This window comes from Pristiophorus japonicus, chromosome 17, assembly GCF_044704955.1.
Source record: "Pristiophorus japonicus isolate sPriJap1 chromosome 17, sPriJap1.hap1, whole genome shotgun sequence".
Taxonomy (NCBI): Eukaryota; Metazoa; Chordata; class Chondrichthyes; family Pristiophoridae; genus Pristiophorus; species Pristiophorus japonicus.
In genome coordinates this window covers 12,612,904-12,639,250 of record NC_091993.1, presented here as the reverse complement: position 1 = coordinate 12,639,250, position 26,347 = coordinate 12,612,904, and the positions used below count along the sequence as shown (strand labels likewise).

The 26,347-nt window shown below is 39.6% G+C and overlaps 1 protein-coding gene across 6 annotated transcripts in view; it reads left to right on the top strand.

Moving 5' to 3' along the window:
- The window catches only part of secisbp2l (SECIS binding protein 2-like), a 72,085-nt gene extending 48,939 nt beyond the window's left edge, over positions 1–23,146 (top strand). For 4 of the 6 annotated variants that reach the window (XM_070858380.1, XM_070858382.1, XM_070858383.1 and 1 more), the window contains 12 exons: positions 143–258; positions 1,728–1,886; positions 2,464–2,586; positions 2,847–3,014; positions 3,590–3,731; positions 4,937–5,106; positions 5,833–5,971; positions 11,874–12,036; positions 14,500–14,720; positions 14,810–14,964; positions 17,879–18,095; positions 18,950–23,146. In XM_070858380.1, the coding sequence (XP_070714481.1) occupies positions 143–258; positions 1,728–1,886; positions 2,464–2,586; positions 2,847–3,014; positions 3,590–3,731; positions 4,937–5,106; positions 5,833–5,971; positions 11,874–12,036; positions 14,500–14,720; positions 14,810–14,964; positions 17,879–18,095; positions 18,950–19,578 (2,402 nt within the window). In that variant the 3' untranslated portion in view covers positions 19,579–23,146. The remainder of the gene's footprint in view (positions 1–142; positions 259–1,727; positions 1,887–2,463; positions 2,587–2,846; positions 3,015–3,589; positions 3,732–4,936; positions 5,107–5,832; positions 5,972–11,873; positions 12,037–14,499; positions 14,721–14,809; positions 14,965–17,878; positions 18,096–18,949) is intronic. The other 2 variants (XM_070858381.1, XM_070858385.1) reach the window with 2 other exon arrangements.
- The last annotated feature ends 3,201 nt before the right edge of the window (positions 23,147–26,347 follow it).

Sequence of the window (26,347 nt, the reverse complement as noted above, 5' to 3'; positions counted from 1 at the left end):
TTCTGATAATTAAGAAAGATTGCATCAGGTGGCTCTACACTTTTAGTATGTTTTTAATATGCAAATTTTGTTAGAAGCTCATCCTTTATTTGTAAAGTGTTAGCTGTAGTTATTAATAGAGGTGGAATGGTCTTTTTGTCAGGAGGACCTAGCTGGGCAAATATAGCTTCCCAAGCACCACAGAGATTTGGGATGGACAGAATCCAGACATTTTCTTGTGGTCGAGGTGGCAGGCCAGCAGATCTACGAAGCACACAGGTATATATAAACTTTCTACGATAGTTTTGAATTTGGACTGTCCGAGGTTAAATTGTTTTAAGATCTAGAAAGTTGCTTGCCTTCCAGTTAATATGCTAAATCCATTCCTGTACTCTCATTGGTGCTACTGCGAACAACCCAAGATCCTCCAGCACTATGTCACAAGAAGAAAATTGTTTCAAGTGACTCGATCAAGAATTTTGCTCTGTTAATGTAAATTGAGATTTGCGTTCACTTATCTTTCTGCATTTTTCTGATTTAATGGGTAAGATGAATGTAAAAACTTTTCAAGTGAAAGAAGTGCAAATGCTGGAAATATGAACTATAAACCGAAAATGCGGAAGGCGCACAGCAGGTTTATAAGAACATAAGAAATAGGGGCAGGAGTAGGCCATTTGACCCCTCAAGGCAGCTCCGCTATTTAATAAGATCATGGCTGATCTGATCATGGACTCAGCTCCACTTCCCTGCCCGCTCCCCATAACCATTTACTCCCTTATCGTTCAAAAATCTGTCTATCTCCACCTTAAATATATTCAATGACCCAGCCTCCACAGCTCTCTGGGTCAGAGTCCACAGATTTCCTCTTCGTCTCAGTTTTAAACGGATGGCCCCTTATTCTGAGACTATTCCCCCTAGTTTTAGTTTCCCCTATGAGTGGAAATATCCTCTCTGCATCCACCTTGTCAAACCCCCTCATGTTTCGATAAGATCACCTCTCATTCTTCTGGACTCCAATGAGTATAGGCCCAACCTACTCAACCTATCTTCATAAGTCAACCCCCTCATCTCCGGAATCAACCAAGTGAACCTTCTCTGAACAGCCTCCAATGCAAGTATATCCTTCCTTAAATACGGAGACCAAAACTGTACACAGTGCTCTAGGTGTGGCTGCACCGATGCCCTGTATAGTTGTAGCAGGACTTCTCTGCTTTTATACTCTGTCCCCCTTGCAATAAAGGCCAACATTGCATTTGCCTTCCTGATTACTTGCTGTACCTGCACACTAACTTTTCCCATCAATTTTCTAACTTGATCCAATCAGAAACTAGGCTATTGTGTATTTCCAGCATTTACTGTTGCTATTTAAAAACTTTGCATTTGAAACCGAGAATATCAAATTTCTCGAGGTATTGTAATTTTTGCATTACTTGGTAATGGTTTCAGTCACTGGTTTCACTTTCTGTAAACCAAATGTTGATCTGTCGTAATAATCTAGTTAAACGGAATGCCATTTATCTATTATTAAAATATCAGTACTCCACGCTCACCTTTTAGCCTCTCTTTGTAAGATGTACAATTTTCTAACTGAGAAGTCTGGCAAGCCGACATGCTGTTTGGCTGTATAACTTATACAAAGGCTGGTGCAACTTCCTTTCTCATCCCCTGCCCCTTCGTCTCCCCTCTCCCTCTTGGGGACAATCTGGGCCATTTACAAACTGATCTGGGTTTTTTTTCACAACCTGCAGGATAGCTTCAGAGGGAGGATGCAGAGTTCATCTTCAGAGAGAATGCTAAGCCAGCAGAAGAATCGTGATTGGACTGCTGGACAGTCTGCTGAAACAGTACACTTTGTCAGTGGGCGGATGACTGGAGCTGATCAAACGCCTGATTCCTTATATTTTGAGGTATTCAAGGTTTCATATAATCACATTATAACATGTTAAGTTGCACCTTAGGTTGTTGCTGCTACTCTGATACCTCAATCAATGCACCATGTGGTATGGCTCTATGCCATGCAAACCAGGAAGGTCTTGTGATCAATCCCTAGCTTGTGCCAAGTTGGCTGATTTAAGCCAGGGAGGTGTTGAATGAAATATATCAATTACTATTGGTTGCACTGGCGTAAAGAAAGGGACTAATTCCTACTTCTGTTATCTTTTGAAGAATACTTTCTATTTTCATGCAAAGTTGAAATCAAAGAAATGTTATTGCACTATTGAATTAAATTCACATCTTCAAAATCCTGGGTCTGTTCTGTCATTTGATTTGATGTGAAGTTTTTATATTCTATAGTGCCACATCAGATGAGCCTATCATTGTCAAAACAATGTCTAGTTCACTAACCTTGTGTAAATACCAGGTATCTGTCAGCTGATTACTATTGTCGTTCACTGACTACCTCCAGTAACCTGTAAATATAAACATTTGGAAGTGTCTTATGTTCTTGCATTTCAACAGTGTATAAATCTCTGTTATATGCAGGATGACAGTGAGTTTCCAGAATTGATTATTGGAGCTGGGGTTTCTAAGAGCAAAGCTGTAAACCATGATAATGCTCAAAATAAAAATTCTTCCTTTTGTCAACTCACTAAAAAACAACTGGTGGTGAGTGTTGTATTGGGCCTCATTTATGCATGTATGTTTAGCAAACTGTTAAAGATTTGTGTGTTTTCACTAAAATAAAATTTGGGACAGAAATGTGCATCATTTTGTAGAAGCTAACTAAAAATATAATCTGGTTTTATCTTCAAATGTGTTGTATTTTAAGAAATTGCTTTTTATTTTATAAACTAGATTAATAAGGAAAGGGAATCTTGTAGTGTTAATTATTTTCACCAGTAGCTTTTCTTTATGTCTATCTTTAGCTGGGTGATCTGCCAGAAACTTCTCCAATCAATATAGTGCAAACACCTATTCCAATAACCACAGCTATTCCAAAACGTGCTAAAAGTCAAAGGAAAAAAGCATTGGCTGCAGCTCTTGCTACTGCCCAGGAGTATTCAGAGATTAGCATGGAGCAGAAAAAACTCCAGGTCAGTTTCTTTTGAGAAATTCCTTTTGTGATTTAAAAAAAAAAGGAATATTTTCTTCTTTGTTTTGGATATTGTTAGAAATTATGCAACAGGCAAACCAGATGATGAGTTAAAGTTATTAGCATGGTATGTAGTTTCTAATTCGTTTGGGTGAATTTTGGTATCTGTAAGCTTCTTATAATTTAATGCTCGGGTTGTTATTCAGCAGGACAAGGGCAGATATGGCTACTATATACTTAAATTTTGACTACTATATACTTAAATTTTGTTGAAAATTTAATGGCTCTTACTTTTCATGGTAGTACCCCAGATGCTCGCCTGTGTTCCTTCTTCCTACCACGGAGATCAATGTACTCTGGCCCTAAATAATTTGCTGCTCCACATAACACAGCTTTGGCTATAAACTATTGATATACTGTTCAGGTTGTATAAAATCTTGTGCCGTATCATAAAAGACAACCTATTATCTGCTGCAGAATGTCAAGCAATGTATTAAGAAACAGTTGTTTAGAGTGTACTGTACAATGCCTCTGGCTCTTGATGCCTGGTCTCGTTATGTTTTGTATTTTCCCAAGGAGGCTTTGAATAAGGCAGCAGGGAGAAAGAGTAAAGCCCCTGTGCAACTGGATCTTGGTGACATGTTAGCTGCACTAGAGAAACAGCAACAAGCCATGAAAGCAAGGCAACTGACTAACACAAAACCGCTCTCATACTCTGGTATGATAAATTCCACTGTTGTATTTGGAGTTTAATTTTGTTTTCTTAGGCAATGTTATCCCAATAATGTTTCTGTAATTAAAATTGGAACGTATTTACAAACCATGTTAATGGATTCATCAAAGTGACAAAGAGGGAAATATGGGTCTGGTCCTTTTGTTTGAAATTTGAAATTATTGTTATACTTGCTGATTTCTTCACTTCTGTTTTCTCTACCACATTCCATTCTTTTGTTTGGTTTCCCTTTCCTCCCCGCCCCTCCCCTACCTGCCATACAATAAAATGCAGGGCACCGTTCCTCGCATGCTTTTGTACTTCTTACACACCTCCGAACAGTTGGCATTAGGAATGAGTGTGTACAATGTGTCTATTCCTCCCTGTAGAGGAACACATTGCCTCGGACGTCTGCTTTACAGTCCCGATTTTCCTATTCTGATTGAATACGTCTCTTGTACATAAACTATTTCTGCTGATTGACAGAATGACATACCTGTATTACTGAACCAGCCAGTATGGGGCTTCATTATTCTTGACTAATCTGAATTACCCAATATATTTTTTAATTACATGTTACAGTACTGTTGATGCATTCTTTTGAGCTGTGCAATGGTTATTTTGGAAATTCATATAGAAAAGCCTGACACATTTGAAATTCTATAATACTATATAATTTTATCTGTTTTAAAAGATAAGTGGGACAAGTTGTCTTTCTGCAATATTTAGTATTTGTGTACTAATCAATGTGAGCTGCCAGTTAGGGAATGGAACATTTTCTCACTTTTGGCAGGTGTTGTTGACGTGACGCACACCCAGGTCTGGTCTGCAGAATAAACCCCCAGCAATGTTCCTTAGCCTCTGCCACAGTAAAGCACCTGCATTGAACCAGTGTCAATCAGTTTGTGCGGAATTGTGTGCTTTCTTTGTGTTATGGAACTGGGTTGACCCCTCAAAATGATTTGATGGAGGACCATTGCAACTAGCAGAAAGATGAGTCTTTCTATCAATCTGGACTGGATTCAAGCCCAGGTCGCAAGACAAAGGTCCATATGCTAACCGATCACATCACCTAAGTATCCCAAGTTCCAGTTTCAAATTTGTTTTTTTGTATTTTTGCAGAAATTGTTCTTTTGATTAAATCTCTGAAGCCACTTTTGCAGCATGATTTAAGTATTTTACTAACTGAGATTTTCTTGCTCCTTTTCCAGTTGGTACAACCACTCTTTTTTCCATCAAAGACTGCGGGAGCATGAAAACTTTACATAAAAGTCAGCAGTTTATTGGATTTCATAATTCATTGGATTCTAGTGCCCCAAGGATGAAGAGAGGAAAGGAAAGGGAGATTCCAAAAGCAAAACGTCCAACTGCACTTAAAAAGGTGAGTAGCTGCTGCACGTTGAGAAAATTATCATTCTATGTATGTGTGTGTGTATATCTGGTCTAAGAAAATACTCTGTTTTTAGTAGAATAGAGGATAACCACACTCTTGAGATTTTCAGTCTTCTCCTGGTATGTCATGAGCTTGAGAATGAAAAATTAGTTTATAAACTTCTATCAACAGCTTTAGTTCCACCTAAGAATGTTTACTTTTAATGGAATTCGGCTGTAGTAATTGAAAGACAAATGTTGATGAACGGTTGTATTGGAGTGGAAATTAGTTGAATCTATTTATATACAGGCCAACTGTATACTTTTCTTCAGTGACATTTGAACATGGATATTTCTGATTCATGAATTCTGTTGGGATGCCTTATAGTAACTCAGTGACCCATCTTCATGGGGAGGTGGAGTCGAGGAAAAAATTGACACAAACTCCATTCTTCAGCTGTAAGCTGTAGTTTCTAACAAAACATTGGCCATCCTTTGTCCCTCTAACTCAATGCGAAGTGTTGAGGCAGGAAATCAGCAGAGAAGACTGCAAATGATATGGGAGGGATTTGAAAGATGAATAAGCGTTAAGATCATTGCACATGTGATGTCAATTTTGATTTAGCCCGTCCTATAAAATGCAGTGAATTGGTATACTGAGATGGGGAAATTATGATACTCTACCCCAGTTACTGTTCAATCGGTAGATTAAAATGTTTTTCCCCCTTGCGAACAGATTATCCTGAAGGAAAGAGAAGAAAAGAAAAATAGATTTTCAATAGAACCAACAATTGTGGGATCAGAAGAACAAGGTGATATGCAACTGAGTTTCCCGGAGGAACAGACTGTAACCCAAGAAGTGGTTTCTCAGGAAGGCAAGTCCTCTGGAGGGGGGAATTAATATTTTCTTTACACCTGCATTTGGACTCTCTTTGCATTTTTATAATTCTAGCTTATGAATTGGCATGTTACTATGTACGAATGGCATTTTGACTGCTGTTTGAATGCCTTTCGCAATTTTTTTGTTTATGATGGAGACTGTTTGACTAGTCTTTTGAAAATATACGGGTGGAACACAATGGATTGTGAGCTGTTTAATAGCTGCTTTCACAGAGGCTTCATACTAGCCAATAGGAAGTTAAATAGTTGAGTAATCTCGCTTTTTCTCTTGCAAAAACCCTCAAAGTAAAACACCTCACATAGTAAAGTGTTCTGTCCAGCAGCCCAGCTGACAACTGAGAAACCTATTTACAAGTAATGCTGGACTTGCCTAAATGCTGCATAACTGTGATGGCCTTCAACTAGATCTAGATATGAGGCATGTTTTGTTTTAGCTGCTGTCACACCATTTAAATTTTACTCTTTCCCTTTTAAAGTTTTGGGAGTTAGTGTTGGGTTTTAGTATTTTAAATGAGCACAAACTGTAAATTTTTTAAAAAGTCAGTTATCTGTCTAGGCTTTAAAGACCTACTATTTTATGATTTTCATAGGGACAACAATGTGTGCAGCTTCTTCACTCCATTAATAAAATAAGCATAATTCACATTATTCTTCACAAACAGCTGATTGCCAGAATATGCAACCATTTTCGTACTGTGATCTTTCCCCACTGTAATGCAGATATATATATATTTTCTCATTCCCCCCCGCAAATCCAAGAATATCCCAGGTTCAGTCCCTGGGCTATGCTGAGTTAATTAATATCAAATGGGGCAACAATAGGGACACCAGTTGGCTTCAGCTTCCAAGTTAGAGAGGAAAACGCTGAACAGTGTTCCCGCTCAATTACTATCCAGCTGAAACTGTTTGTCTATGGACATCAGCTAAGGATCAGGTTCAGCTGTGATGCCCATCACTGTTAAATAGTGCACACTTGTTAAATGACCACGAGGGCAAGGTAGCAGAGGGTGCCCAGAATTCTTGGAAACATCCCTCAGCAAGAAATCAATCAGTTTCGGAATGGAGCAGAACGAAATTGGGGGAAAAAAAACAAGAAATATGCTTTCCACTATCTCAAGAAATAATGGTCAGCTGGCTTTGAGGTGGTGGTCTGAATAAACAAATGTACTGACCAGATTGTAGTTGCAGTCTCAGTACCCTCTTAATGACTTTTATTTATAGGGCGAGGACATAACTAACCACACATTAATGAGCTTAAGCTGCAAGTAGCATATATAGTCCTATTTCCTCAAAGAGCAAATCAGTAAGGGTCTAGGTAGACTGCATAATTCTCGAGGGACCGAAACAAGGAAACAAGGATGGATTTTACATCTCGGCACCAAGTAGACCTGATATTAGTGTCATCAAAACCTCAGTCGTGTCTATCACCTGAGAGAAAATATTGCTTATTTTATCACTTGAGTCATCTGCTGACTTCTGTGGTCAACTAACTGAGGGTATAATCCAGAATGAAACAGAGTAGAATGAAGTGGGGAAGATGACTGCATAAGTGCTCTCAAGGGAATGTTTCTCTAATTTATTTTGTTGCACCACCTTGCATGCCCCCAGGCAGATGCAAATGGAGGTTGAACATCAAAGTTTGAAGACCATGCTCACAGTAGTTAATTTTAACATATCAGCAGATGTTATTGCTGAAATGAACAGATGTTCATGATGCAAAAGCAAAATGCAGTGGATGCTGGAATCTGGAATAAAGAGAGAAAATGCTGGAAATCTCAGCAGGTCTGGCAGCATCTATGGAGAGGAAACATAGAAAATAGGTGCAGCAGTAGGCCATTCGGCCCCTCGAGCCTGCACCACCATTCAATATGATCATGACTGATCATTCCCTCAGTACCCCTTTCCCACTTTCTCTCCATACCTCTTGATCCCTTCAGCTGTAAGGGCCACATCTAACTCCCTCTTGAATATATCCAATGAACTGGCATCAACGACTCTCTGCAGCAGGGAATTCCACAGGTTACAACTCGGAGTGAAGAAGTTTCTCCTCATCTCAGTCCTAAATAGCCTACTCCTCATCCTAAGACTGTGTCTCCTGGTTCTGGGCTTCCCCAACATTCGGAACATTCTTCCCGCATCTAACCTGTCCCGTCCCGTCAGAATCTTATACGTTTCTACGAGATCCCCTCTCATCCTTCTAAACTCCAGTGAGTAAAGGCCCAGTTGATCCAGTCTCTCCTCATATGTCAGTCCAGCCATCCCTGGAATCAGTCTCATGAACCTTCGCTGCACTTCCTCAATAGCAAGAACGTCCTTCCTCAGTTTAGGAGACCAAAACTGAACACAATATTCCAGGTGAGGCCTCACCAAGGCCCTGTACAACTGCAGTAAGATCTCCCTGCTCCTATACTCAAATCCCCTAGCTATGAAGGCCAACATGTCATTTGCCGCCTTCACCGCCTGCTGTACCTGCATGCCAACTTTCAATGACTGATGAACCATGACACCCAGGTCTCGTTGCACCTCCCCTTTTCCTAATCTGCCGCCATTCAGATACTATTCTGCCTTCGTATTTTTGCCACCAAAGTGGATAACCTCACATTTATCCACATTATACTGCATCTGCCATGCATTTGCTCACTCTCCAAATCTGTCCAAATCACCCTGCAGCCTCTTAGCATCCTCCTCACAGCTCACACCGCCACCTAGTTTAGTGCCATCTGCAAACTTGGAGATATTATCCTCAATTCCGTCATCCAAATCATGAATGTATATTGTGAAGAGCTGGGGTCCCAGCACTGAGCCCTGCGGTACACCACTAGTTACTGCCTCCCATTCCGAAAAGGACCCATTTATCCCGACTCTCTGCTTCTTGCCTGCCAACCAATTCTCTATCCACGTCAGTATATTACCCCCAATACCATGTGCCTTGATCTTGTACACCAATCTCTTATGTGGTACCTTGTCAAAGGCCTTTTAAACGTCCAAATACACCACATCCACTGCTTCTCCCTTGTCCACTCTACTAGTTACATCCTCAAAAAATTCCAGAAGATTTGTCAAGCATGATTTCCCTTTCATAAATCCATGCTGACTTGTCCGATCCTGTCACCGCTTTCCAAATGCGCTGCTATTTCATCCTTAATAATAGATTCCAACATTTTCCCGACTACTGATGTCAGGCTAACCAGTCTATAATAATCTCCCTCCTTTTTTAAAAAGTGGTGTTACATTAGCTACCCTCCAGTCCATAGGAACTGATCCAGAGTCGATAGACTGTTGGAAAATGATTACCAATGCGTCCACTATTTCTAGGGCCACCTCCTTAAGTACTCTGGGATGCAGACAATCAGGCCCTGGGGATTTATCGGCCTTCAATCCCATCAATTTCCCCAACACAATTTCCCACCTAATAAGGATATCCTTCAGTTCCTCCTCACTAGACCCTTGGTCCCCTAGTACATCCGGAAGGTCATTTGTGTCTTCCTTCGTGAAGACAGAACCAAAGTATTTGTTCAATTGGTCTGCCATTTCTTTGTTCCCCATTATTAATTCACCTGAGTCTGACTGCAAAGGACCTATGTTTGTTTTCACCAATCTTTTTCTCTTCACATATCTATAGAAGCTTTTGCAGTCAGTTTTTATGTTCCTGGCAAGCTTCCTCTCATACTCTATTTCCCCCCTCCTAATTAAACCCTTTGTCCTCCTCTGCTGAATTCTAAATTTCTCTCAGTCCTCAGGTTTGCTACTTTTTCTGGCCAATTTATATGCCTCTTCCTTGGATCTAACACTATCCTTAATTTCCCTTGTTAGCCACAGTTGAGCCACCTTCCCTGTTTTATTTTTACTCCAGACAGGGATGTACAACTGTTGAAGTTTATCCATGTGATCTATAAATGTTTGCCATTGCCTATCCACCGTCAACCCCTTAAGTGTCATTTGCCAGTCTATTCTAGCCAATTCATGCCTCATGCCATCCTTAAACTTTCCTTAAGTTTAGGAACCTAGTTTCTGAATTAACTGTGTCACTCTCAATCTTAATAAAGAATTCTACCATATTATGGTCACTCTTCCCCATGGGGCCTCGCACAACAAGATTGCTAATTAGTCCCTTCTCATTACACATCACCCAGTCTAGGATGGCCAGCTCTCTAGTCGGTTCCTCCACATATTGGTCTAGAAAATCATCCCTAATACACTCCAGGAAATCCTCCTCTACCGCATTGCTACCAGTTTGGTTAACCCAATCTATATGTAAATTAAAGTCGCCCATGATAACTGCTGTACCTTTATTGCACACATCCCTTATTTCTTGTTTTATGCTTTTCCCAACTTCACTACTACTATTTTGTGGCCTGTACACAACTCCCACCACTGTTTTTTGCCCTTTGGTATTCCACAGCTCCATCCAAGCCAATGTCCTTCCTTATTATTGCATTAATTTCTTCTCTGACCAGCAACGCCACCCCGCCTCCTTTTCCTCTCTGTCTATCCTTCCTAAATGCTGAATACCCATGGATGTTGAGTTCCCAGCCTTGGTCACCCTGGAGCCATGTCTCTGTGATGCCAATTACATCATATCCATTAACTGCTATCTGCGCAGTTAATTCGTCCACCTTATTCCGAATACACCTCTCATTGAGGCACAGAGCCTTCAGGCTTGCTTTTTAACACACCTTGCCCCTTCAGAATTTTGCTGTAATGTGGCCCTTTTTGTTTTTTGCTTTGGGATTCTCTGCCCTCCACTTTTACTATTCTCTTTTCTATCTTTTGCCTCGGTCTCCCTTTTATTTCCCTCTACCTCCCTGCATAGGTTCCCATCCCCCTGCCATATTAGTTTAACTCCTCCCCGACAGCACTGGTAAACACTCCCCCATGGACATTGGTTCCGGTCCTGCCCAGGTGTAGACCGTCCGGCATGTACTGGTCCCACCTCCCCGAGAACCGGTTCCAATGCCCCAGGAATTTGAATCGCTCTCTTCTGCACCACTCCTCCAAGCCACGTATTCATCTGAGCTATCCTGCGATTCCTACTCTGACTAGCACGTGGCACTGGTAGCAATCCTGAGATTACTACTTTTGAGGTCCTACTTTTTAATTCAGCTCCTAGCTCCCTACAAGCGGGCTGTGCGTGGATGGGGAACGGAGGTTGGTGGCTGTAGAGGGAAGATCTCTCGAGATGAGACCAGTGATGGTCTGGGCAATTATGGCTTGATGTTCAGTAGTGGGGTCACAGTCCAGGGGGAGGTAGGAGGAGGTGTCTGAGTTGCCGATCAACTTCTGCAAGGTAGAGATCGGTTAGCCAAACAACAACAGCGCCACAGGTTTGATGACAAGGTTAGGATTGGATCTGAGCGAACGGAGTGCTGCAAGTTCAGAGGGAGGTAGGTTGGACTGAGTGAGGGGAGCAGAGAAATTGAGATGGCCAATATCCCATTGGTAGTTTGCAATGAAGAGGTCTAGAGAGGGTAAGAGGCCAGAGGGAGGGGCCTAGGTAGAGCGAGAATTCTGAAAATGGGAGAAAGGGTCAGCTGTGCGGGGGAGGGGAGGGGAGGAGGAGGAGGAGAGAGAGGGGGAGGGGGGAGAGAGAAAGAAGTGGGCACGAAGGCGAAGGCAGCGGAAAAAGAGCTCAGCATCATGCCGAGCTCGAAATTCATTGAGGTGGGGGGCATAAGGGGTTGAAGCTCAGGCCTTTGCTGAGGGCTGATTGTTCGAGGTCAGAGAGGGGAAGGTCAGAGGGGATAGTGAAAACACAGCGGGACGAGATTGGAAGAAGGGATGGGATTAGATGGAAGTGTGGGGGAAGAATGTTCATGATGAATTAAGTAGTTCTAATTAAAAATATGGAACAAAGTAACTCAGTTTTCTTATTTTCAGACATTGGATTGAGCGTTCCCAGTGACACGTCTCTGTCTCCTGCAAGCCAGAATTCTCCATACAGTATGACGCCAGTTTCACAAGGGTCACCAGTCAGCTCGGGAGTTGGCAGCCCAATGGCTTCTTCGACCATCACAAAAATCCATAGCAGGCGCTTCAGAGAGTAAGCTTTTTAGGAGAATTTATAAAAGCTGTCTCTTTCTCAGTTGACAACTTTGCTTTTTTAGTAATGAGGGAAAGTAAAAATCTTAAGTTGGGATATAAAGCTTTATTGAAAATCTGCTGTTTTAATTCTTTCAGTTTCATCTTAAGGGCTGGATTTTCGGTTTTGTCATTTTCAAGGCAAACGGAGGCCAGGAAACATCTGCGCGCTCGAGTGAAATTTTTGCCATCTGAGCCCTGTGCCAGGGGCGCAGCAAGAAGGGAGACGTTATGCAACTTTCACAGCGCAAAAATGGGAACCTTGCCAACTGAGGTGTGGGGCCAGGAGCGCTCCGAGAGGCGCCTTGGGCAGGGAACCCCCCCCCCCTCCCCAAAAGAAAAATCACAAACATTGCCCACGCCACCATAACACAAATTGTTTTTTTTTTAAAAAAAGAATAAACATGTACTTTCCTTTTCTGCACTTTATCTACCTCATCCATCGCTGGCATGGCTGGACCACTCTGGTTTCCCTGGCGATCATCACGGGGCACGCTTCGGGTCGGGTGCGAGTCAAAACACGCATCGGTGTTGTAGCGAGAGGCGTTGCACACCCAGCGCGGCTCTTCCCGGCAGTGCTTCTAAGCGCCGCCGCAAAACCCCACCGGAGGAGCGCGCCCGGACGCAGAAGACCTCGCCGCCCCATTGTGAGACCCGGAGCACAAAGGGCCCGGAAATCCAGTCCATGCATGTGTCTGGTATTGGCAGTTTACATATTTTGAAGTTGACTTAATAGCTCAGAATTTAGCTAAAATGGAGACTTGTTCTTTTGAATTGCCTTGCAATCTTAATTGTTATATTGGGTGTTATCTGTGTTGCTGATGTTTTCCAGTTGCTTTTTGCATTAAAACGTCTGGCTAAAAGCAGTCCGTTAGCAGGCGTTGTGAATAGTACTGCTCCTAGCCAAGTAAAATTGCATTGTGAATAGAAGCACTGGGCTGAGAACAATGTTCACAACTTGTAATACTGTATAAGGTGGGATGAATTCTATATAAAATGTCTGCTTCCAGACTGCCTCTATAGATGTATAGGTAATTCTGTTTGATATTGAGGGATTATGGAACAATTCAGTAGCATATACGAATACTATCCATCTGAAAACTGGTCTTTTATTTAAGCTGTGAAATGCAATTGCATGAAGATGGAGAATTAAATGTAAATTGAAGATTGACAAACTCCTACATTTTCAATGCAAAGTAGCTGACCAAATTGACCTAATAGGAAAGAGTTAAAATGGTGCTACAATCACATTTATGAAAATAATCTTAGTACATTCCATTTTGTACTTTTAAGTATTCTACTGGCAAGCTATTGCTATTTCTAAGACTGAATTGTTCTACATTTAAGCAGTAGGTTAAAGAGATTTTAAACTCCCCGCCCCCTTTCATAACTTGAATGCCTAGCTTCTTTATGATAGATACATGGTCATTTAGCAATTGCAAAGAATGACATTCTAAGAACTTTATATATTGATGATATGCAAAATTTTAGCACTAGTGTGTGTGCGTGTGTGTGTGGGTATGTATATTTACAAAAGACTTTTGTTTCAGTAGCCTAAAGATTCTGTATAAATCTGACTTGCTGTTAAAAACTAAAATATGTTGCTGTGCCATGTACGTGTACGTGTACATGTACATTGCAATCCTGCACAACGTGAATCAGTATCTTCAATTTTTTCCATTTGATCCATAGTCATTGCAGATAGTTGATCCCAGCTTAGATTGTGGTTTTGAGAGATTGTGGTGCCTGTACCTCTTGATGGTGCTCTAACAAGTGACAGTACTTAAATCTATGGGGGCTTAATCTATTGGAAAAAAATCAAAATGAATAAGTCTGCTTTTGTGACTTGTTTTCCTTTTCCATCAGTAACAGTTTTCTCAGTGCTACAAGTACTCTTATCCTAGTTATACTGGACATTTGACATTGGTATGGTGCAATCATTTGCACCCTACAGGTGTGAAGCATAATATAAAATGCTTCCAATTTCTTAGAAATAGGCAGTTTAGCATCAATTGTGAGATTGCCATGAAGAGATATCCACTTAAGCTTCAGTATAACTTAAAGCAGCATGCTGCCAAATTTTCAAACTTTCAAATGAGCCACCTTTAAATTTCTAATGTAGTACAGGGCTACTAATGGCCATTAAAACATCAAAAGACTTCTCTCACACAATTAAATTAAATAACCAATTCCAAAGAACGTGTGCTGATACAGATTCCTAAAAGTTCAATTGTTTGTGAATGCCCCACAAATTGAAATACAGAATGAAATTTAACATTGCGGAATGAACAATTGTAAGTCATTAGAACAATCTCGCAATTGTTTTTTTCCCATTTGTTACCAGCATCGCAGTTGCTAACACTTAAAATTATTTCTAAAAAGTTTTTATCCTTTGTGTCCTTTTAAATGTTTTTCTCCCGACCAGATACTGTAACCAAGTACTCAGTAAAGATATTGATGAATGTGTGACACTGTTGTTGCAAGAACTTGTTCGCTTTCAAGAACGAATTTACCAGAAAGATCCAATCAAAGCCAAACTGAAGAGGAGACTTGTCATGGGTCTGCGTGAAGTGACCAAGCATATGAAATTAAAAAAGATTAAATGTGTGATCATCTCTCCAAACTGTGAGAAAATTCAGTCAAAAGGTACAGTAGGCAGTATTTTCTTCAAGTATTGTAGGCATGCAATGCTGAAATAGTATTTTTATCTCATTCATCCTTATCTCTTCCCTCAGGTGGACTAGATGAAGCTTTGTACAATGTAATTGCCATGGCTCGGGAGCAAGAAATTCCTTTTGTTTTTGCTCTTGGGCGTAAAGCTCTTGGTCGTTGTGTGAATAAACTTGTTCCTGTAAGTGTTGTAGGAATCTTCAACTACAGTGGTGCTGAGGTATGTTTGGATTTTCAGCTATGCTGCTGCCATCTTAGTGTTGCCGCAAAAAAACTGTACAGTGGAATTCAGTTCTAATGATGGGCTTCGGCAGCCCTTTGCTTAGTAGATACATCCAGTTGATTACCACATGTGGATCCATGTAGCAGGGCACTTTTGCTCATAGGACAGTCAAATGGAACAGATTTTATTTATCAGGCAACAGCAATAGAATGCTACAAAAAACTAAATACAAGATAAACACATTAGGCATGAAATAAAAACATTTTTCTAAAGCATTCATGTCTAACGTAATGAGCTGTGTCCAACAAGCATTGTGTACCAAACATCTGACTCTTTACCATCACGTCTGGGTTTGAATTGATCAGCCAGTTATGCAAGATTTTATCTTTCTTTAAATTATATATCGGGTTAAACCGAATGGACTCTGGGATTATCAAGTTTTTGACATCTCAATACCCTCAAAATGTCATCTTTTACCTGTTGAAGCGTAAAGCGAGTAGCACCAGACGTTTTAAATCCATAAGGAATACTTTGCAAAGCATCAGAAATGAGAGAAAAAAAAACTACACTCAAATCGGAAGCGATAACCTTATTGGCAAGACAAGTCAATACAGTTCTATTTGACATTCCCACACGTTGTTGAATTCTTTAACCTCAACTGAATTGTACTCCACTAGCTGCAAGATTATTTTCTGCCTGTGAAATATCAAAGAAGCTCACCTGATTTGATCCTGCAGCCTAAGGCCTAAGGCCTATGGATCATTATAAACAAGTGAAGAAAGCCCAGCACAAATGGGAAAAGATTTTGGAAAGTAAGATTTGATCTATATAGCCTAATGAACACTACAAGCATTAAAACGGAATTCCACTGCATTCAGCTATTGAATTGTTAATGTAATTGAAAGGGATTTAACTCAATAGTTTTAACTTAAATATCAACAAAATCATTTCTTGAATTTTTGTGCAAACTAAAGCTCTTCCTATTATGTCAATATAAAAAAAGATTGGTGCCTAATTTGGCTAAAAGCCAGTTCCAGAGGTTGACTTCATCATTAGTTAGGAGACACGATATTAAAGATTGACCTGCCCATATCATTGGACTCACCTAGTTGAGCTTTGACATCTCTTGCAGGGCGATATTTAGAGGCATGAAAAGGCTGATGATCTAAATTATCTGCAGTATTGAGCGAGTGCCACAGGAACAAATTTCCATTGGAGTGTTGGAAGGGTTAATAACGTAGCATATAAATCATTGTGAACAGCAGAGGTTATAGAACTGACTCCTAACTTATTCCACTGGACGCAGTTGTCCAATTTGAGTTCCTAACATTTATTGCTATACTTTGTTATTATTTAGCCCATTTGTTATTCAGTTTATTACTTCCTTTAAACCAAGAGCTTTGACTTCAGCTTCAAGAAAGTTGAGACACCTTATTGGATATTTTCTTCATATATACCATATTACTTTCATCCAACAATATTCTGAAATCTTTAAAATAATTCACATTTGTTTGAATTACCAATCTGTTATAAACCTCTTGGCTCAGAATGATTGCCTTTATTTTTAAATAATTTTTAATATAGTAATGTTTTTCATAGTATAACTTCAAGCTGATAGATCAATAATTATTAGGACGATGTTTCTGACCTTTATTAAAATTGGAAAATGGCTAATATTCTGGTACTGTCATGAATTGCAGAAATCATCACCCACAACAACTTGACCTGCCCTAATTTCCTACCTCTGATGTCAGGCTGCTTGGCCAGCAAACAGTTTTGAATGAGCCACAATTTTCCCCAGTTTAAGATTGGAAAGGCCAAATCCATTACCATAACATCACCTGCCTCCATTCCTGTTTTTCAGAAACACTCATCCATACCCTTGTCACCTGGACTCAACTATTCCAATGCTCTCCTAGCCAGCCTTCCATTCCCCATGCTATCTAAACTTCACTTCATCAATAACTCTGGTGCCTGTATCCTATCCTGCACCAAGACCCATTCATCCATCACTACCATCTTTGCTGACCTACATGACTCTTGGTCTTCCAATGCCCCTAATTTAAAATTCTCATTATCGTGTTTAATTCGCTTCATGCCTTTGTCCTTCCCTAGCTCTGTAACCTCTTCTAGCCCTTAACCCCTCTTTCCCCCACATTCCTAAAGCTCTCCATTCTTCCCAATTGCCTTCTTGTGCATCCCTCCTTCCCTTGTCAGACTATGGGCTATTATGTCTTCAGACAGCCAAGCCCCATGCTCTGCAATTCCCTTACTACACCACCAGCCTCTCCCAAATCAGCCCAGGAAAGTTAGCTTTATCTGTTGTGGAAAGGAAGGATCATCTGCTGTCAGAGTATCTTAAATGAACTATGTTCTTCATGATTTTCCCTTTATCAACCTGGCTTACTGCAGTATGTGCAGGCTCCTTTTTGAAGAATATACTCTCTGGAGTTTAGAAGAATGAGAGGTAATCTCATTGAAACATACAAGATTCTGAGGGGGATTGACAGGGTAGATGCTGAGAGGTTGTTTCCCCTGACTGGAGTGTCTAGAACTAGGGAGCATAGTCTGAGGATAAGGGGCCGGCCTTTTAAGACTGCAATGAGGAGGAATTTCTTCACTCGGAGGGTTGTGAATCTTTGTAATTCCCTGCCCCAAAGTGCTGTGGATGCTCATTCGTTGAGTATATTCACGGCTGAGATAGATTTTTGGACTCCAGAAAAATTGAGGGATATGGGGATAGGGCAGGAAAATGGAGTTGAGGTCAAAGATCAGCCATGATCTTATTGAGTGGCAGAGCAGGCTCGAGGGGCCGGATGGCCTACGCCTAATTCTGAAGTTCTTGTGTTCAAGACTTTTCCAGATAGGTAATGTAACTTCAAATAAAGAATTGTTGTATTTCCATATTTAGAGCTTGTTTAATAAGCTGGTCGCATTAACTGAGGAGGCTCGGAAGGCATACCGTGACATGGTGACAGCTTTGGAGCAAGAGCAAGCTGAGGAGGCCTTGAAGCACACCAGAAAGGTACCGCATATGGGCCATTCTCGCAACCCTTCTGCAGCAAGTGCAATTTCATTCTGCAGTGTGATATCCGAACCCATTTCCGAAGTGAATGAAAAGGAATATGGTAAGCAACCAATCTTCAGATCATTTTTGCCACAAAAGTATAAATACTTTTTTTTTAAAAGCTTGTGTAATGCACTTTACTTCTGATCATATTTAACAATAATTGATTTATGTAATGTGCAGACACAACTGATTAAATGTTAAGGATCCCAAGTTTGAAAACAGCATTAAATAACTGCTGAAAATGCCAAGTGCCTTTGTTAGCAAGTGTGACTTTTTTTTAAAGTCTTATTGTTGTACATGTTTGAGAGTTTTATTTTATCTTTTTAAAAAAATTACAAATTCTTTATGCTTGAATTTTCTTGGAACAAATCTTATATTGTAGCTTGTTTTCCCAAATGTAACGGGGAAAAATAATGATTGTAATGTATGGTTGAATTTGGATAATGGTAAAAATTTGTGCAGATTCATTCACAAGCACATCCATGTATTTGTTTGATTGCACTTCTTTACATGGTGTTGTAGGGAAAACATTGATGTAATGGATATCTTCTGGGAATATTTACCAGGCTTCTGATTTATCTCCATCTTTATGATTAGTGCCATGGGATCTTTATTGGCCACAAGGACTGGTAATTTGGATTCACTAAGATTTTTGCCCTGAGAATTGGGCTTCCTTGTATTGTGTGGTGTTTAATATTTATAAGAAATTTCTGTATAGTGAAAATACCTCATTAATTGTCTTGGTATCCATTTCTGAGATATATCATGTAAAGATCCACAGTCTTGTGAGAATTGAACTGAAACTAGTTCAAGAATGCTACTGTTTTCAAGAATTTAGAGTCTGTCTTGCAATTTTCCACTTTTTTCTCTAACTCATATCAATTCATAATCTTAAAATGCCTTTTTATTTAGAAACAAACTGGCGAAATATGGTAGAGGCCACTGATGCACCTGAATATTGTGAGAGTGAGAAACCCACACCAAGTGCGACCACTGTTCTGGAGAAGACTACTGGTTTACCAGCAGTCACAGGCAGTGCCAACAAACCTATTTTGGGAATAACCACTAGCTCTTCCGTGGGCCAGACAATCCATGCAGCAAAATCCTCTGGTTCAGACAAGGAAGAAGGAAAAACTGACGATATGTTAGAATGGGCCTCTCAGCAGAGCACCGAGACAGGATCACTTGACGGTAGCTGCAGGGATGTTCTCAATTCCTCCATGATAAGCACCACCAGCACTCTTGTACCAGACATGCTTGAGGAGGAGGAGGAGGATGATGATGATGATGAAGAGGAGGAGGAGGAAGAGGAAGATTATGTCCCTGAGCCTGTTGCCATAGTGGTAACATTTAGCAGCAGAATTGATGATTGGGTATCAGAAGCACAAAAGACACTGGAAACGTTACAGCTTGGCAAAAATATTGATAGTACAGAGGAAGATCACGATGGGCAAAGTGACTTAGAAGAACTGGATACAGTGGAACAGATAGATGCGACTACTGAGAGTGAAGGCTCTCAACCTACAGAATCAGAGAGCTAAACCTGCTAATAATTCTTGCCCCCGGACCAGCAGCTCTTTTACAGAGCACAATTTATTTTTAGGTGGACTCGTGGGATTGCAAAAATCGTTTTGTCAGTTTTTGCATTGAAACACAGGCAACTGTTAAAAGCATCTGTGACCCCATTTAAGATTACTATTTGAAACGGGTTAAATATCTGGTTTATTAACTGTTTTTCCAAGTTCGCAGCAAAACCATAGATGTGCAGACTTGAATGCCAGAGGTACAAGCCACAAAATAATTGGAACTTTTTTCTTTAATGAATTTGGTGACCTTTGTTGGATTTGTTTCTCCTCTTGCACAGTCTGAATTTATTTTGGTCTTTGAAAATACATTTCTCCTATTAACTTACCATTCTATTAACATTTAATTTCAAATTGTGTTTGTAAAGATAAGTGATTCAGAAAACCTCAGTGGCTGTTTTTAATCAAATTTCATAGCGTATAATATACAGCTAACTATACAAAACTTTTTTGTGAGCAATCATTCGAGTCTACCAAGAGGGTTACTGTAAACAAAACAATAAATACATCAACGACCTCAGGAACATTAAAACACGTATAGGAACAATTAATTTAAGAACCTGCTGTTTATAACCTTGTCATCTCAATCTTTCACTGATTTATGATCCAAATTAGTAGTTGTAGAGGTAAAGTCACATGTTAGCAAGTTTTGTGTCCTCAAAATCTGTCCTCCATTGACCCAAATTTTTGATGTATTTGTGAATCATAAAATAAATGTTTTTCTAGATGGTTTATGGAAGTCCATTCTGAATCTTTGGAGAAAATGTAAAAATTGTTGATGGGGGGGAAAAAAGCCAGCAGTTTTGTTTACAAGAAATTCAGTCTCTAAGTGACAGTAGTTTTATAGCAGAATTTAATTTGACTGATTTAAAAAGTTCTGTCTGTGCGAAATTTAAACAGCAATGATGGTGTTTTTAAAGAGATCTAATCCTTGTACAAACTACTTCTTTTCATCTTCAAAATCCAGTGGTATCCAGTTCTGTGCAATAGATTGAAACTGTTTAAGATGCATGTAACCAGACTTGTATATAATAAAACTATCTATCATTACTGGCTGTAAAAAGAGCATTACTGGGACCTGATGGACATTATCTGGAATTTGCTTAGGGTTAAGCAAGTGTAGATGTGACTTGTATTTAGAAAGTAGATCAAATGGGCAAATGGATGTTACTCCGCTCTTTATTCTCAAGTTCTATATTCCTATTTTCTTCCTTTCATCCACCCCAAAAAAATAATTTGGGGATTTAACCTGAAACAATGTGAAACATTTATATATTTATTAAATATATAAGTATATCCTTGTGCGTGCATGGGACAATACTAGAAAATATAAATTTTAACTGCGATGAACAAGCAAATTTTTAAAATATCTTCCTCAACAGCAGTGTGCTATACAGGTTTACAGAAACATGAAGTGTGACAATAGTGATTATTTAGTTAATCAACTAATGGTTCCTTTTTATCTGATCAGGCTTGCAATTCCCAAAGATGCAAGTTAGGTGTTTTTTGGAACTCTTCACTTGTATAGTTATACACTGTACCTGTGGTGCTGTCACTTAAGGGTAGCTATGACGGCAGTAAATAAGTAATATACTCAATGGAACGAACATCTTTGTGAAACTAGCAATTGAGGTAATAAGATACTTTTGTGTCTTAATAGCATTTGAAAATTGACCTTGCATTCAAAGTTAAAAATGAGTAGGCTAAATCCATTTAAGCTAAAATTTATTGAACAGAATTCATATACACTTGATTGGGCGAATCATACCTGTGACCTTTTTAATTGCATCATGATCATTGTGCAAATTTATTTTACATTGAATTGATTGCAGCAGTTTCAATAAATCCACAGGGTGTATTATACTATCTTAAAATATACATGAAAGGAAGGGGCAGCATAGTTTTAATATGTCACTAAAATTTTAAGATCCAATCTTCAGCTCTGTTTGAATATTTACCAAGTAAAAATTTTGCTAGTTGCAGTACTGAGGGTAAAGAAAATATGCTTACATTTATTACTATTAGTTTGATGTTTCAGGGCTTTAGTTAAATGTATATTAACCAGCTGTAGGATTTCTTTATTGACCTTTCAAATGTGGGTTTCTCGTCTAATGTAAGCTGATCCCTACAAGTGTTCTGCTAAAAATAGGCACGTCTGTTTGAGCTCACTTTTACGAAGGCTTATGATGGAAACCAAATTGGATTGAATGATGCATCTCATTCAAAATGGCATGGAACCCTTGATTGGTGATTGTTTCAACCATTCACTTATGCAAAGAAGAAAACACTTTCACTATGAAAACTTTGTTGCTTCATGGAAATGATGGGAGAAAACTACTGGTGTATGGCGAAGTTTTTACAGATGGTGGTTTGCTGATTCCACAGTAATGCATTATTTGGTTGTGCTTGGAAATCGGCATTTCCTAGTAGCACCAGTAGGTGGTGTAGAACTTGATCTATAGCAACATCTGGTGCTATTAAGACTTTTAAGAAAATATTTTTAACCTTTGTAGAGGAGACTTCCTTTATCAATTTTTTTTTGTTTGGAATAGTTAATTGCATTTGTAAATTTATACTGAAAATGAGAACTATTGGTATACAAAATGGTGGAGGCTTTTGAACAATCTCCAGTATTTAATTCTTACTGATAAAGAACTAATATATTATGCAAAACAACTTTCAAAATTATTGTTACCGTAGTTCTTAATTTGACTCCTTTCTAATATAAGCAGATGTCCTGAACAAGTTTTAATCCTACATTGTATTAATACACTGTTCAAAAAGGAAGAAAATATATTCCATCAAGGTGGTGGTGGTTATAAAGCTAACTTAACAAAATAACATCCAAGTTAAATTTCAGGCAGTTATCATCTGCAGCTTATACAGTACTAATCGTGTGTGGATAACCTGGTGGATCATCCTCATATCCCAGTTAATAGGAACTGGGTTTTTTTCCATGTACATTGATGCTCTTGTTTTGAATAGCAAAGGATTGTGAGACAAACATTTCTGTTTGGACACATTCCCAGGAGGGTTTGCATCCCGGTGAGTACAGGATTTGTTAGGCTTCTAATGATTGGTGCTAAAGGAATTGCAAACTTGTGCAACTGAGCGAAGTGACCTGAACATGAATTGTATTGTATGGAAATGTTAACCATACTTGCCTAATCAATCTTGTAAGCTAAGTCCTGCGATTCTGTTTCCTTCTAAGGGGCAGAGAAAACTGAGGTGGTTACCATTCAGTAATGTGCCTCTTGCTATAAGAATAAATACATTTAATACCTTTGTATTTTATTGTCTCATAATTTCTTTTAAAATCTGATTCATAACAGAAAAGCGGATGCAAAGTGAGAATTTGAAAATTAGTTATATGAAGGGTGATGTGTTTTGTGCTTGAAATGACGAGCATATTTCATCGCATTGTAATGTATATAATTCAGTAATTAAAAAGGCATACTTTGCACTATGTAAATATCAGTAAACTTTCCCTTCTGTAACTAATAAATTGTGCAGATTATTTAAAAAACATGTTTTTCTTGCATTGTGTAATTCATTAATAGTTTTATTTGTGCTCTCAGCATTGAAAGAGGGGTTCCATTGTCTAAAATTAACTCTGAACTACTTTGGTTCCACAACTTTTACTTGGCTGTTCAAATCCTTTATATAACTTTAGTAGGTAAACAAGTTTGGAGTAATGCTGAAACATTGCACTGTAATACTGAAGAATCATGGTAAATAAGTACAGTTCTGCAGTTCTTGGGAGTACAAGAGTAAAGAAGTCATACTGCAGTTCTATGGAGCCTTGGTGAGACCACACCTGAAGTACCGTGTACAGTCTTGGGGGTCAAAATTCAGTTTATACTGCTACCCGGTAACGCGCGCAGGTGACAAACAATATGTGGCGTCCACGCCCCGGCTGAAATTAAGTTGACTCTTTGGCAGAGGCGTCAAGAGGCGATGCCGCACCAGCTAATGCCACCCGCGTGGTGATGTCCTCCAGCATGCAACGCCTCCTTGGCGCCTCTATCGCGATATTTCGTTGGCAGGCGGCCATACAACCAGGAAAAAGTGGTGGTTAAACAGTAGAACTTGGGTGGAATCGGCCAGAGAGCAAGGTAAGTTTTTTTTTCTTCATTTTTTTTAATTAGTTTTAACAGTGGGGAAGTTCGTGTGTGCGTTGGAGAAGTGTGAGGTTTTTTTCTTCTTTCCCGTTTTCCAGCTAGCATGGCGGCAGCCTCTCGATGCGAAATTCAGTAGGCCTCCTGAGCTCCCACCCAAGGATGAGTGTGCAACACCGCTTTTTAAGCGCTGCCCACATCTTTGGGCGTAAAAACTGAATTCGGCAGTTGGAGCCTGCACCTAAGGCCTGCCGGTAAAATCAGCACTCTGGTGGTGACATCGCTTCAAAAACGGCAGTACCGAATTTCGATACCTTCGTCTCCTTACCTTGGAGGGAGTGCAACAGAGGCTCACCAGAGGTTCCTGGGATGGTGGGGGGGATTGTCCTATGAGGAAACTAGGCCTATATTCCCTAGAATTTAGAAGACTGGAAACATATAAATTGCTTTCGGGCTTGACAGAGTAGACGCTGGGAGGATGTTTTTCCTGGCTGGGGAGTCTACAGCTAGGGGTCACCATCTCAGAATAAGGACTCGGCCATTTAAGATCTCTTCCCCACTCTCTTTTCTTCCCCCCCCCCCCCTGCCTCCCCACTGCAAACAACTAACAGTGTGGAGAGACAGTTTGACAACTTAAAGGATAATGACAAAAATATAACTTAATAAAATTATGTATCGCTATTATATGAAGTTCATGGCTTATATGTGACTCTCTTTCCATAGGTCACTGCATACCCATGGAATTCTATTTGCATGCTCAAGAAGAATTAACATTCTTGGACTGCCTATGCTTACTCCAGTAATGTAGGAGCAATAGCATAAACGGAAATGTAAATTTGCAGTTCTTCCACCAAATCTCATGTATTTTGCATACCCTAGTTAGATTAGGATTCAGGACTCATTTACTGACGCACAAAATTCTAATAGTCTAGATGCATCTTTTTATGCCTACTAAATAAAAGTGATGCTGTTGTGAATATTTAATTCAGCAATTTGATGAAATACAGTACAGAACAAGCACAACTCTGCAAATGGACATCAAAGAATCTAAGCAATTATCTCCTAGATGCAATAAAAGAAAGGCAAAATAACAAATTTATAAGATTGCATTGAAGAAAAGAACTGTTAATACAAATGTAACTGCGAAGACAAAGAACAAATTTCAATTAACTAAATGACAAACCATTTCTTCTTCACTCCTTAATCCAAAAAAAACAGTTGAAATGGCCAAATTGTAGTTGAGCATCATAAATCAGTAGTCGATTGCAGTTTCTGTTTCAGCAGCTCTGCATTTACTGCAGTTCAACAGCTTACCCCTAGTTTTTGTCGCTTCGAAATGCACTACTTGCAAAAGCGGTGAAATGTCACGTTTTAGCATTTATTTCTAGTTTCCTCAAATCTGTAACCAATTCTGTTCAACTTTCTGATGTCTCACATGATCATCTCTGCTCAGAAGATTTACAATGACGAAATTAAATATAAATTAGATGGTGCGTCCATAAAATGTGATAGTTTGCCCCTTGTATCTTGGTTTCATCAGGTTGTACGTGTAGAGTTTCAGCAGTATGTAATTGTGAGTTGAATTGTGTGACTCATCATTACTCGGAAGGATTGCATAATATCTGTTGTCAAGTGGGCGGATACACTAAAAAACTTTTCACGTTCAAGTTACAACACCAAGGGGAAGAGACTTGTTCTATGATGTCTGGTGATTGCTTTACAACCATAACTTGGTATTCCAACAGTTTTGCTTTATCTGCACAAGTTGTTGTCCAAGCCTTGAACAAAGCCCCAGCAATGTTTAAGCAAGCTTTCACTGTCAGTGAGCCAGGAAGTATACACATTTTGTCTGATTCCTAACACTATCGTGGATTCTTAATTTTGTTTTGATAAATGTTTCAGTCTATTATTATATTATGACCTATATTAATGCTTTGACAGTCACACTCCTGGCCTTTTGATATGTGGAGTCATAAGAGCTTGAGGTGCTCAGTGGATTGGCTATTTCAACACTACTATGTCGAAATTATATCAAAATTCTTTCCACCATTGTAGTCCTCAAAATGTTAACAGATTTTGCTGCATAGGTGCATTTTATCAGATAAACTCAATAGCATAAGATTTTTTTTTAGAAAATTCATTCATGGGATATGTGCATTGCTGCCAAGGCCAGCATTTATTGTCCATCTCTAATTGCCCTTAAGGTGTTGGTGGTGCGCCACCTTCTTGAACTGCTGCAGTCCATGTGGTGAAGGTACTCCCACAGTGTAGTTGGGGTGAGCGTTCCAGGATTTTGACCCAGCGGCGCTGAAGAAACGGTGATATTTTTTTAAGTCAGGATGGTGTGTGACATGGAGGGGAACTGGGAGGTGGTTGGTGTTCCTATGCACCTGCTACCCTTGTCCTTCTAGGTGGTAGAAGTCACTGGTTTGGGAGCTGCCATCAGCCTTGGCGAGTTGCCGCTGTGCATCTTGTAAATGGTACACAATGCAGTTACGGTGCGCTCGTGGCGGAGGGAGCGCCGATCAAGCGGAGCTGATTTGTCTTGGATGGTATCGTTAATGAGTGTAGTTGGAGCTGCACTCATCCAGGCAACTGGAGAGTATTCC